General features: G+C 39.3%; 1 protein-coding gene across 4 annotated transcripts in view; it reads left to right on the top strand.

Annotated features, from left to right (window-relative positions):
• TMEM63A (transmembrane protein 63A) overlaps positions 1-13,760 on the top strand; it is a 30,985-nt gene that overhangs the window by 14,122 nt on the left and 3,103 nt on the right. For all 4 annotated transcript variants that reach the window (XM_059840692.1, XM_059840691.1, XM_059840693.1 and 1 more), the window contains exons 13-21: positions 201-334; positions 2,535-2,672; positions 3,780-3,933; positions 4,670-4,776; positions 6,711-6,797; positions 7,419-7,481; positions 8,379-8,541; positions 9,397-9,502; positions 10,465-10,632. In XM_059840692.1, coding sequence (XP_059696675.1) covers positions 201-334; positions 2,535-2,672; positions 3,780-3,933; positions 4,670-4,776; positions 6,711-6,797; positions 7,419-7,481; positions 8,379-8,541; positions 9,397-9,502; positions 10,465-10,632 — 1,120 coding nt within the window. The remainder of the gene's footprint in view (positions 1-200; positions 335-2,534; positions 2,673-3,779; positions 3,934-4,669; positions 4,777-6,710; positions 6,798-7,418; positions 7,482-8,378; positions 8,542-9,396; positions 9,503-10,464; positions 10,633-13,760) is intronic.

Genomic DNA, 13,760 nt, shown 5'->3' with positions numbered 1-13,760 from the left:
TCCCTGAAGCTTTTGAAATGTAATCTTAGTGCACAAACTGAAGTACAAGCAAATCTTCCTGTTGTCTTTGCCTTGTGACATGATCTGTAATTTGTGGGAGTGGCATGAGGAAGAGTGACTATGGTTTGTGTAAACTGTGTGTTAATGAGGATATTGGCCATCTGGTACATTGCATCTAACAGCCATCAATCTCCCCACAGGAGGATGCTGTAGATTATTATACCAAAGTTAGAAATGAACTTGAGGAAGAGTATTCAAAAGAGGAACAAGCTGTTCATAATAACCCACTGGGAATGGCCTTTGTAACATTTCAAGAGAAATCCATGGCAACCTAGTAAGTTTTGTTCATTGTCTTGTTTGCTCTCTTTTTACTAAAATAGTACAACTATCTCTTGTTTATGTCCCTTGTTTGCTTATGTTGGTTCTTCCTTTCTTCTTTTTCACCACTCTGTGGATTTGCTCTGCTTTACTTTCTGGTAAGTTTTTCCATAAACGTGCTTTAGCCTCTATGCTTTGAATGAAGAAATTACCTAAGGGACTAAAAGGCTTGGGACATTTAATGGGATAAGGAGCCTTTCTCTTCTGTGTGGGATCCAGTCCATCAGGGTAGGTTTTTAGGAGGCCAGACTAATTGGTTCTTGAATATGAGTTACTGACAACTCCATTTCCTACTGTGCAAATGGTCCAATTACCAAACTATCAGAGTGAGTACAAATTACACTGCCAGTTATCTCAGCAGGGTAGGCTCAGTGAGGGACCTGGCCACAGGTGACAGATACACCTATCCTCTATATCTCTTATCTGTTGTTATAGATCTATGTTTAGACCTAATAGCAGAAATTGTTTTGTGCTTTTATTCAGTCGTTTGCAGAGAAAAATGTGTGTAGCCTCTCATGCTCTGTTGGCACTTTGTAAACATCTTTTACTAACACAAAGTGGGTAAAGGGAAGCAGAATAATATTTGTATTGCAACATAACACATCATGCTTTTTTCTGTTCTTAGCCCCTGTAGTTTAAATTGTCTGCAGTCTTTTGGCCTTCAAGTCATATTAGAGAGACAGTTTTTGAGGCTGTTTTTCAAGGAAGTCCAGCTTGTAGAATTTCTTGCAAGGATTTGGTATATTAGAGAAGGTTTTGCTTGCTACTCTTTCATTGAGTAGTGATTGTGTGATGAAATCTGTCTCCTCTCTTACTTTTGTAATGAAGTAACATTTGGAGATGTGAAAATGAAAGAAGAAATAGGCACTGAAGTTCCTTCTCTAGCTGCTGATGTGTTGTGTACAATTTCGATGGGATAGTCCCTCCTTGAGCAAGAGTTCTGAGTTGGACTGCAGGCATCTCTGAGTTCAATCATCAAGACCTGAAAATATTTTTTTTCATTTAGTGGTGGACTCCATTCTCTGGGAAATTATATTAAATTATGTGTGAAGCTGAGGCTCCCATCAAATTAGAAAGTTGCTTGGTGCCCTTAGGATGCTGTGCTCTGCAGGGCCCTGAAAAAGGATGAGAGAAATAGGACACCAGAAGTGAGGTTCTGGGGGCTCAGGTGGTTGTAGAAGCTTTTTAATGATGGCTAAAACTTGCTCTGTATGTATTTTTTAAAAATAAACTATCAAAGAATAATCAACTGTCTTAAATACTTGCTGCTGCAAGATGCTGGCAATCTGACATCACTGCTTGAATTCTGGTAAGGAAAAGGTCTGGGGGGTTGAGGGTTGTGTTTGTTAGTTTGGTGTTCTTGTGTGTGGTTCTCTGTCTTCTTTATGTTAAGACCACAACTGAGGAAAAAGCATGTTCACAGATTTTGGAGTCACCCCATTTAAATATTATATATATTGTTTCTGTGCTACTGTAATAAAATAGTTTCTGAATGTGTTCCTCACCCTTCTACTGCTCTCCTTTGAGAGATCTTTGATAGCATTTATTCTGGGCATGTTTAAATTTTCTTTAAATATTTTGAGTGTCAGTCAATTCATAATATTGGAAGATAGAATTAAGCACTGTGATTATTTTAGGAGTGGGTGAAAGAGGCTAAAATTTTGAATTGTGAGGACACTAGTATGCTAAAAATTCTTCTGAGAATTGGTACTCAAGGCAAAATTGGCTGGTTTTGATACTAGTGTAAGGGGTTAGTCTGCAGTCTCATTTCATTAGTCTACTTTGATTTGAAAACAGCTGTATTATGTAAAGATGTGTTTAGAAAACTCTGTCTTTTCTTTTTTCCCAATGCTCTCAGGCTTTGATTTATTAATTTATTTTTTTAATATGACTCATTGCTGTTGTTCATGTTGGTAAACATTTTAAACCAAGACTACTTTTTATTTCTAACAAAACAGATCTCAGGCCTATGGTAACAACCGTTTAAATAATGGTTCTTAATGCATAATATGTTACAGTGTTGTTTAAGCTCTATCTTGATCACAGTTTATTAAACTTAAAAAAAGTACTTTATCACTATTCCCAGACTTTCTCATTACATATTTAGTATTTTCTGGTGTAAAAAATTGGAAAAATCTTCCACTTCTTCCTTACAGCATCCTTAAGGACTTCAACGCCTGCAAATGTCAGAGCATTAAGTGTAAAGGAGAACCCCAGCCATCACCCTACAGCAGGGAGCTGTGTGTATCCAGCTGGGAGGTTACATATGCTCCTTACCCTGAGAATATTTGTTGGTAAGGTTCCTGTCTTAGATCAATTTGTTGGTGAGAATGTAGAATTAGAATGGGCACAGGACAAACAGGGATGAGTGTGGGGTTTTTTAACCTTAAACCAAAACTTTATGTGGTGTTGAAGTGTGGCTGATCTGCCTCTTTATTTTAATTACTGGTGTTCTTCATTGACCTTGGGGTCTGTGGGCATTATTGGGGTAATGGGCTGGAGTTTTTCTACCCGAAAATTTAAAAAAACCCAATCCTGTTTATATCTGCCCCTTGGTATTTCTTTTTTTTTTCTTTTTTTTCTTTTTTTTTTTTTTTTTTTTTGAGGTTAGTGCATATCTACTGTAAAGATCTGAGGGAAGCAACTTGGTTTTGGTGCTGAGTATCCTCAAAATATGTATATATTTTTCTGAGTTGCCATGTGATGAGTGTAACTTGGTCCACTCTGTAAACTCTGGTCTTTCTCCTGTTCTTTTCCTTTTCTCCCCCCTCACCTTGAAGAAGAGGGACCCAGGGATATAATCAGGGATCTTACTGAACCTCTGTATCCCTGTTTGTTTGTTCTGAATATTTGGCTTTGCCTGGTGCTCAAATCATTCCAGTCCTTTTGGCAACCGTTTCAAATAACATTTAAGAACTTTACTTGTTTAAAATCTATAGTTGCTGCAGGAAGGGATCCAGTGTTTGCAAATTTGAAATTTTATTTCAAATCACAATTTTTTGGTAGATTCTGCCTCTGATAGGTACTCTCCTTGCAAAAAATTCTGTTTCCTCTCTCTGTCTCTTCTTGTTCCATTTCTGCTTAGTACTTCTGTATTATTGAACAATGGAAGTGTTTCATCCCAAACCTTAACTAGATTAGATATTGTGTTTGTGTAATGAAAGATTAGATATGTTCTTGTGCAAGCACAATTTCTAGTATCATTCAAGAGGGGTTGCACAGTTCTCTTTATTTCTAATAGCAACTGGAACTTGTGTGGTGCTTTGTTATATAACTTTGAAAGCTCAGTTTAGAAGAAGCAGTGCCACCTGTTACTTGACAGATAGTGTATATATCTTTTTTTAACAGCAAGTGCTTGCTGCTTGTTTTAATGCCTTTTTTATTTTTACTTCTTTCTCCAGGAAAAATCTTTCAGTCCATGGATTGAAATGGTGGTTTAGATGGGCTTGCATTAATTTACTTCTTTTTATTGTGCTGTTTTTTCTTACTACTCCTTCCATAATCATCTCAACCATGGACAAGTTCAATGTCACTAAACCTATTCACTACCTTAATGTGAGTATTGCCATATGTTTGGATATAGATGTGGATCAGACCAAAATTTTGGTATATTGATAGGGTTTCATTGTTTTACCTTCAGTTGAAATTTGCAGGATTGTTTCATGTAGCTGCTTATTAAAACCATAAGTCCAGAATCAGGTCTTTAGCCCTCTTTTGTTCCTGAATAATAGTCTGAAGTAATTTTTATCTGAGATTTTATATTATTATAACATATTTATGTATTTGTGGTAAAAATTTTCAGTCCAAACTTTAACAATTCTAAATGTTGTAATCAAGAAATCTTTGCAAAAAATGAAATTTCAAATCCAACTTGTATTTTGATTTTTATGGTACAAAGGGGGAAATACAGATTTTTAACTCTGAGGTAATTTTTTTTTTTAATTTGCATATAGGTTTCAAAGCAAGGTGACATAAATATCTGATCCTAGTTTGACTGCAGCTAAAGGAACTTGCAAGCTGTTCTTTTTAAATATTTCCCCAAGCTAGTATAAACTACATAAAAACTACTTGTGGGACTGCACTCTCATGGAATTTAATTCCAAATCTCACTTTGGTTTTTTGTCTTGCATGCCACTGCTAAGCCCTCATTACTCAATTTAAGACTATCTCAATATAATTTCTCCAGTTCATCCTGCTACAATTTACAAAAAGCAAAATATTAGCATCTCTGTTCTACCATAACTGCATTAAAGTGTTTTTTAATACTAATTCTTATTTCCTCCCCCACTAGAATCCTGTCATCAGTCAGTTTTTCCCAACACTCTTGCTCTGGTCCTTCTCAGCTTTGTTACCAACAATTGTCTACTACTCAACTTTGCTGGAGTCCCACTGGACAAAGTAAGCAACTTTTTCCTCTGTTGTTACCTTATCAGCTGAGCTACTGAGATAAATGAAGTGCTGATCTTTCACAGAGATCTCAAATCTGCAGACCTCTCCTAGCAGGGAATTTTCTGTTCTTGTCTCTTTCTAGTGTTATAACCACACTTCAGGGTTTGAGTAATTTGTAACCCACACAGCAAATCTAATATGACCACATGATTTGCTTATGCTTTCCCCTGCTCACCTCCTTGCTCCTCTGTGTTTAATCAGGAAAAAAAAAATTGTCTGAGCAGGCTCAGGAGGTGTAGCTTCAACAGGAGCATGGGAAGTGCTTCTAATCCCATAATTAACTTGCTCTCTGGAAAGATAGACCATGTGGTTTGGATCCCCTCCAGGCTGACAACTTATAAAAAGGGCATGCATCTTTTTGTTGTTTGGATGACAAAATGGTCTGGATGTAACTCCTGGTTCACAGCTCAGATCTGTTGGATATCAGTGGTGATCTGAGAAGATTTATAGGGCCAAAGGCCCAGCAGATGTGTTGATGCAAGATTTTCACTTGGAGCTGGTGCACCCCAGAGATGTCAATCCCACTAATGAGCTGCTGACTTGGAGAACTCAGCACAGTTTGGTTTGCAGTACCAGCTTTGATGCCCTGTTTACCTACACACAGATAAAAGCATGGTGCTTCAATCTCAACTCCACTCAGTCTTTATCCATAAAGCTTGTAGATCCCCTCCAGGCTGACAACTTATAAAAAGGGCATGCATCTTTTTGTTGTTTTGATGACAAAATGGTCTGGTTGTAACTCCTGGTTCACAGCTCGGATCTGTTGGATATCAGTGGTGATCTGAGAAGATTTATAGGGCCAAAGGCCCAGCAGATGTGTTGATGCAAGGTTTTCACTCGGAGCTGGTGCACCCCAGAGATGTCAATCCCACTAATGAGCTGCTGACTTGGAGAACTCAGCACAGTTTGCTTTGCAGTACCAGATTTGATGCCCTGTTTACGTACACACAGATAAAAGCATGGTGCTTCAATCTCAACTCCACTCAGTCTTTATCCATAAAGCTTGTAGTCATTGTTTGTTTTTATATTCTAAAGTAAATCTGGTGGGTTTGCTTTTGAATTTGTATACAATGCTTTTCTAAGACACCATGTCTAGAGTCTATTGTTTATTTGTCACAGTTGTATGCTTTTCATCAACTTTGTTTTGGTAGCTGTGCTGCACACATGAACTTTGAGCCCTTCTCCATCAGTTCAAATAATTTTCTGAAGTCACTAGAGATGACAGGTCTGATTTCAAGCCTCAGTGTAGTTACACTGATAGGTCTCACAGTGCCCAAGTGTTCCTATAATAAAATCCCTATGGTTTTAAAGCCCTATCAGATACCACCTCTAGGAGTCTGAAGTGCTCATAGAGCTGCACTTTTCTGGCAACAGGCTGTCACTGGATCCACATTCCTGCTGCTGTATTGGGGGTATAGAATTTGTAGTATCATGTTGTTCCCCAAGACTTGACACCTGACAGAGAGGTTGTCTAAGTGTCTGGTTTCTTGGCAGTGGTGGCCTTTTCTGAACTGCTTAATCCCTCCTGGCATGGCACTTGAAGAGCTGTTTGTTTCCAAGCTGTTGCAAGATTGAGCGTTTTTGGGTGAGAGACAAGCTGTACTTGTTGCAATCCCCATGCATGTGGTGCAGACCTGCAGTGGTGCTCATCCAGAGGCTGGATTAACATTCAGCAGTGTTTTTGTTGCCCAAGAAGACACTGAAATTCTGCTTGGTCCATATTGGTGAATATCTCACAGTTGTTTGGTTTTTATCTGGTAGCAATGTGATATGGTAGGGGAAGCTGGGAGTCTGACAAGTGCTGGCACTGTTCAGGAAAGATCCTTCATATGGTGGCAGTTTTTTGTATGAGTTTCTCACTCAGTGCCTTTTTATGTTGATAGATCTGCAGAGAACAGAATAATGATGCATAAAGTCTACATATTTTTGATCTTCATGGTATTGATTCTGCCTTCCCTTGGTCTGACCAGGTAAAGAATCATAATTTAATGAGATAATGGCTGAGTACTTTTATAATAAGACATCTTACTTGTGTTTTCTAGTAGTGAGGTATAGTCAATGTACCCCCACTCCCTTCAGTGTGTGTGGTTATGTTATCATTACACATTAGGTTTCAATATTCATCTTACATCTGGGATCCTCAGAGCCCTTAAAATCTTCCAAAGCCTGGCTTTTCATCTAACAAAGAGATTTAAGACCTTGTAAGATCAATGGCCAATTAAAAGCCGCCCATACTCACCATTATAGCTGAGAACCAAGATTTCTGACTGTGTCTTATACTTCAGTTGGAGCTGTCCTTTTTTTCCCACCTTTACAGTTTTTGACTGTTTCCCTGGATGACATGTATTTGTCCTATCTAAAAATTAATAATAAAACTTTAATATGAAGTAGATGGTTTTGTTCTGTTTAATTTTGTACCTCTTTTCTTATTTCCAGCTATCAGTAACTGTGATAAAGCTGAAGCAGTGTTTAGATTATTTGATTAAATTCTTTCTATGCACTATCTTGACTTAAGCTGCTTAAAAAGAGAAGCATTTTTAAGCAGTGCTAAGGTGTGGGTGTCTGAATTACATTCACCATCTTTCTTTCAGTCTGGATTTTTTTTTCCGCTGGCTGTTTGACAGAGAATCATCTGATTCTGCAGTTAGGCTGGAGTAAGTATCAGCTAAATAATATTGTCTCTTTGCTATTCCTTTGTAAAGAAATACTTTGGACTTAAGTTTTGGGGTTTTGTTTGTTTGTTTGTTTGTTTGTTTGGGTTTTTTATTATTTTTTATTGTTTTGTGGGGTTTTTTTAATCTGTTTACTGTCCTTGGTTAGTGTTTATTAAAATTTGCTCAGGGTTACTACTTTGGGATGATGCTGAGCTTCTGAATAAGGGGAGGAGACAATAAGGTTAGACATTAGAAAGAATTTCTTCACAGAAAAGATGATAAGATATTGGAATTGGATGAGGATTGTTGCATTTACTGGACAGGGGATCTTCTCAAGGATTACAGTGAGACCACAGAGCTGCAGCAATTCTCTTTCTGAAAATGTATGTTTCTACACACATTACATTGCAAATTTGCAGATACTGGTTATTTTAAGTTCCTGTGCCTGGAGGGAAAGAATAGAATGCAATTATTAGATTTCCGAATGCAGCATCAAAATTGGTCACAGGAAGACAATTAGGAGTTACTAAGTTAGGAGAGATGATTATTCTATTGCAGTCTTATCTCCTCTTGTGTCAGGTTGCTGTTGCAGACATCAGATGATGCTCTTATCTGCTGCCTGTCAGCCACCCATCAGGCTGCTGCATCTTTTTGTGAACAGTTTATTCCTCATCTGAACTGCACCTCAGCCAGGCTCTTCCATAGTACCCTGGCTGCATTTGTAGCTGTGCAGTGTTTTTTTACAACAGGATTATCAGAAGTCCTGCTGGCCACTTCCTAACCCATATAGTGCTTATTCTTACAGTAAGAGATTTCCAAAGGCAGTAGGGATACATTGTACACCTCCAGTGTTTGCTTGCCTTCCTCCCAGTCATTGTCTGGTGTCTTTCCTGGCAGATGTGTCTTCCTGCCTGACCAGGGAGCTTTCTTTGTGAACTATGTGATTGCCTCAGCCTTCGTGGGCAATGGGATGGAGCTGCTGCGCCTGCCGGGCCTCATCCTCTACACCATACGCATGATCATGGCCAAGTCCACAGCAGAGAGGAAAAACATCAAACAGGTACTGGAGCCCCTCCTGAGCAGGAGGCATTTCAATGGCTGATCCTTGTCAGAAACAGTGGCAGCACCAATCCTTTATACCATTTACTATCATCTCCTGACATTTGTTTTTTTTTTTTAGCCTTTGTTTCACTTGTCCACGGCAGGTTCATATTCCCTTCATTCACAGCACAGATAACAGGGAGGGATTTATTCCAGTCAGAGATGGTCAAAAATCAAAACCCAAGCTCTGAGTTTCAGGTATCAATCTCTTCATAGCTCTAAGTCAGAGTTTTGTGATTTGGATTTTATAGAACAGTTCTGATTTTATCTTATAGTCTGAACTTCAGGGTTTTTTAAATTCAAATCTATCTAGAGTTAGTTTCTTCTGTCAGCCATCAGGTGTGTACAACTTGCTTTAAACTGAACATACACCTAGCAAAATATATATTTTTTGCCTATATTCCATTTTAAGAGGTGGTCTTTCACTTCCAGGTGAAGTGTCATCCCATAGCTTGAAATTCCAGGTGTTCCAATGGGAACCTAAGCCTGTATGTAGCTACTACAGTGAGGTGAAGGTTCTGAGTTTGGCACAATTATTTTCTGCCATGTGATTTTAAGGAGCTGCTTCTTGTAGATGCAGCTTCTCTGAGAAATTACTTTAAGGCTAACAAGGAAACAGCACCTTTTCTGTATGTCCAGGTAATTAAAACACAAAATACTTCATCTAATTACATCATTTCTGCCTCTTAGGGAAGTAACTGATCTCTCAGAATGAATAAGATAAGGTGAATTGTTGCTTTAGGGAATCTGTTCTTAACTCCTGACACATTGATGGATGACTTGAGAGTTTTGGGTGTTTTGTTTTCGTTCCTAGCAACAGGCATTTGAATATGAATTTGGAGCAATGTATGCCTGGATGCTGTGTGTGTTCACTGTCATCATGGCCTACAGCATCACATGTCCCATCATTGTCCCTTTTGGTAAGTTTTCCAGTGGGCACTGTGAGAGTGAGGTGGGGCATGTGGGAAGTTTGAAAGGCTCAGCTCTGCATTCTTATTCCCATTCAAATGTTGATAATCCTTAGGATTTGGATCCAAGTTTCCTTCCCTTCTTGTGGAAGAACAGTGAAAAGATGATTAATTACTTAGCTCTTGTACTGCCTTTAGAAGTTGAAAGTACATTTAATGTCTATTAGATGTTTATTTTATTTCTCAAATTTGAGTGTACTGGCTTTGGTAGAGAGGGGTTTAGATCAGACATAAGTAGTACTAAATAATTTTATATAGTTGGTATTTTCATTTTCTAATCCAAAACTTTACAGAGCTAGATACAAGATAATTATCTAAATTAGATATTGTTCAGAACTGGTTTAATCAACAACCTTATTATTGGGAGAATGTGGCCAATTTTTCTGTAACAATGTAATTGATATTTACTTTCATTCTGTTTTGTATGCAGTTGTAAATATCTGAATGTGCCACTGCATCCCAGAGCTGTTGCAATTCATAGCTGCCACAGCAGTTGCTGGCTGTTTGTTTGGATAAGGAATAGCTGACTTGAAATCCAGTCATGAATCTGGTGAAGGCTGAGAGGGAGATGTTAAGCCACTGTCATGTCTTCCTTATCAGCAACAGTAGAAGGGGAGTTGGGAAGTTTTCCCTACTGGCTTGGCCTCATGTGCCAGCACCTGGAAGGAGCTCTGGGCTCTCTCTGGGTGCACAAGAGGCACCACAGAGACAGGGAAGTGTGTGGAGAGGGGAGGGATGGAGATGCAGCAAGCTCAGCTCCTAAGCTTTAGGAGCAGGTGCTGTCTTGCAGCTGTACACTCCCTTGTGCCTGGGCTGCATCCACTCACTTGGTTAGTGCAGATCTCCTCACAGAGTTGCTGCTTTTTATCAAACCTCCAACAGCCTCTGCTTGGCTCTCCTGATTTCCCTGCCAGGTTTGATCTACATCCTCCTGAAGCACATGGTGGACCGTCACAACCTCTACTATGCCTATCTGCCTGCCAAGCTGGAGAAGAAGATGCACTTTGCAGCTGTCAATCAGGCCCTGGCAGCTCCCATCCTCTGCCTTTTCTGGCTCTATTTTTACTCATTTGTGAGGCTGGGTAAGTATGACCTCTTTCCAGCTCCCAGCTCTCTTGCCAGCATCCCTGTATTAGATGTGGGCTCTCATAAAGCTTTGTGAACTTTTCTATTTCCTCCCTAAAGGGGGAATCATGGGGGTTTTCTGTGAACTTCACAAGATTTGCACAAGAGCCTTTGATGGGGATGGCTGATATGTTAAACTGTTAGTATGGGGCTCCATGTTCCTTCATTTCACAGGAGATCATGTATTCCTTAAATCAGTACACCTGGAATTTGCCAGTTGAGCTGTGAAGTGACAGACAGTAAAAATCTTTCCATAGAACAAAAATCTACTCAGAATTTGTTCTTTATAGTAAGATGATCACTGGCTTCACTACCTGCATTTGTGCAGCCTGGGGATAAGTTTAATTTGCCTGGCTTGTACAGCCATCACTTAGGGAAAAATGCTGAAATGTTGGCTAATGCTAGTCCCTGTGTGTTCTACATCATCCATCAAATTTTACATGGGAGACTGCAGTGAGATGGTGACTCTCTTCCCCACATTGGAGTTTAAAACCTCATGTTCTGTAGTAATTTATCTTTAAAATACAAATATTCTGTGTTTTGCAAATACTTGGCATTGATTGTATTGGCTGTGCTGTACCAACAGCTTTGATGTCAGAAAAAGGTAGGCAACAGCTTATGGGATTTTATCCATGATACAGGAGAAAGCATTTGGCATGGAATGGGCATGTCAGTGATGCTGGAAGGGTTGGGTTCCCCTTCTTTAGAAGGAAGCTCCTGACAGCTGACTGTATTGTGCCCTCATGACAAATGATTACATCTGCATTGTGTTTTTTAGCCTACCAGCAGTCAGAAAGGTATTGTTGGCAGGCTGTCATCCAGCTGTAGGGAGAGGTAAAGCTAGAGGGAAAGCTCCCTGTGGATGCAAGAGGCACTTGGAACTATTGCTTCAGGCTGTCCTTGGATTTGAATAGGTGTTCCTGCATTACTTGTATGTTTGAGAGCTTGTTTTTTCACTTGTTTTGAGAGCTGCTTTTGCAACCAGGAAGACCAACAAATCTCCTCTAAATTACCAGGAGAATTTCTAGAGCATGCTTTAGAAAAATCAACTCCAAGCACACAGCATCTGATGCACCTCTTTAATTGTTAGGAATGAAATCCTGGTGAAGTAAAAATTAAATCTTTGTTATGATGTTTTCTAGTTCTGCATGGTTAAACCATCATTTGTCAGGGACCTTAATAATGGAAAACACAGGCTGGATTACCATGTTTAGCTTGGTCAGTGTAGAGGATCCTGTTTACAGGATGTTATTCAGTGGTTTGTCAGTGCACAGTACAGTCTGAGAGGTAGGAATCTGATACTTTGATTTCTTTGCCATTGATTTCACTGATGCTTCTTGTGCCAAAAAAAGGAAGGAAGGAAGGACAAGAGGGCTCTGCTTCCTTATCTGCAAAATAAATCAGTTTATGGTGTAAAGCTTGATTGCTTGGTCATTGACTTGTGTAGTTAGCTTGATATGGGTGTTTCAGTCTGGTTGCAGAGTCCAGTGACAATACTCTGGTTTCTCACTCCTCATCTGTTAATGTAAGGCTGGAAAGACCTCTCCCCCAATACTCAGTCAGGATCAAAAACCACTTGACTGCATATAGAAGGTGAGAGGCTGTACTCAGCTTTTCCTTCTCAGTGCCTGTATTCTTTCTCAACTCATGCCTGCCACCCTATACCACTGGCCCTCTCACCACAGAGTTGAGATCCTCTCTGCAGTTCAAGCCCCATCTCCTGGGACAGTCACTTGAATCCCATGTTCTCCAGAGCTGTTGGCAGGCAGGAGTTCTGAGGACACAGTGCAGGGAAAACTGATGTGGGAGACTTTTCCTTCCTTAATCTCTGCTGTTTGCCTTGTGGTTTGCACTACACATTGGCTTTGGTGTAGACACACCTCACCACCTGATAAATACTTGTGGAACCTGTGCTTATGAAAACAACCTCCTCTGAAGGACATTCCAGAACACCCCTAGGGAGATTTTTTCACTTCCTTTTTTGGTTTGAACAATGATGTGTTTGTAGGGCTTTTTTGGTTCTGTTTTTGGCATGTGTGTGGTGGTTTTCCCTTTGTGAACAGACCTGTACAGAGCTTCTATAACCTGCTAAAGTGTAAAACTTGTCTATTCTGTGCCACTGCATATGCTGGGGTTACCACAAAAATGTCTGAGAGTTGGTGCTGCCTCTTTTGTCTGAAGAAGCTTGGAAACAGTTAGGGCTTGCAGTGATGTTTACTTTCTCCTAATATTCTATTCAAGTCATCTTTACTGCAAAATGAGATTAATTTCTTCAGAATATTTCTCTGGTGGATCTGGAAAATAAGAAGTCACTGTAATCTTTAATACTTTTTCCATGCTAGGCAACCATGTCCTTTCCTATTGTTTATTACACTTTCCCTGAATTAAAACTTACCTATCAGCCTAGTTCATATTTACTGTTCCTTCTCTTGATCTTTTTCCTTGGATTCTTCCCAGTTCTGGCCATATTTTATTGTAGACAAGTCTGTCCAGCTGAAGGCTTAGTAGAGCTGAATTCTTTTGTATAGGTGCCAGAGACTTTTTTTTTTCATTTTCCTCTCTTCCCATGTCCTTTGATACCATCCCACTATTGACTGCTTTCCAGAAGTTGTATGCTGCAGTGCTACTGTTACCCCTCATATCTACATTTATTTTTCCTTCCAAATTGTACTTTTTTGCTGTTTTCTACATACAGTTTTATTTTGCTGTTGTTTGTTTGTTTGTTTTGATCCTTTAAAGCAGGTGGGATGGTTTTATCTACCAGGACCATTTTGATTCTCCTCTTGCCCCACCTCCATCCCTTTGAACTGATGGCAAACCATCCAATTTGGTGCCATCATCATAATTAATCAATGCAATTAATATTATATTTCACAGATCATAAATGAAAGTGCTTAAGAAGTGGGTCCAGAATGGATGAATGAGGGAGGAGAAGAATCACTCTGAGTCTTGTCTATCATTATGTATTACAGCAATATTTCTTGGCCTCTAGGAAAAGTGGGAGAACTTAGTGTATAATGACATTCTCTTGTTTGTGGCTGGAAGTGGGCTGCCCATTCCTCTAAGAAAAAAAAAAAATCCATAA

The sequence above is a fragment of the Haemorhous mexicanus genome, chromosome 3 (assembly GCF_027477595.1).
Source record: "Haemorhous mexicanus isolate bHaeMex1 chromosome 3, bHaeMex1.pri, whole genome shotgun sequence".
Taxonomy (NCBI): Eukaryota; Metazoa; Chordata; class Aves; order Passeriformes; family Fringillidae; genus Haemorhous; species Haemorhous mexicanus.
Note: the sequence above shows the minus strand (reverse complement) of the source record. Positions and strands in the feature narration are given on the sequence as shown.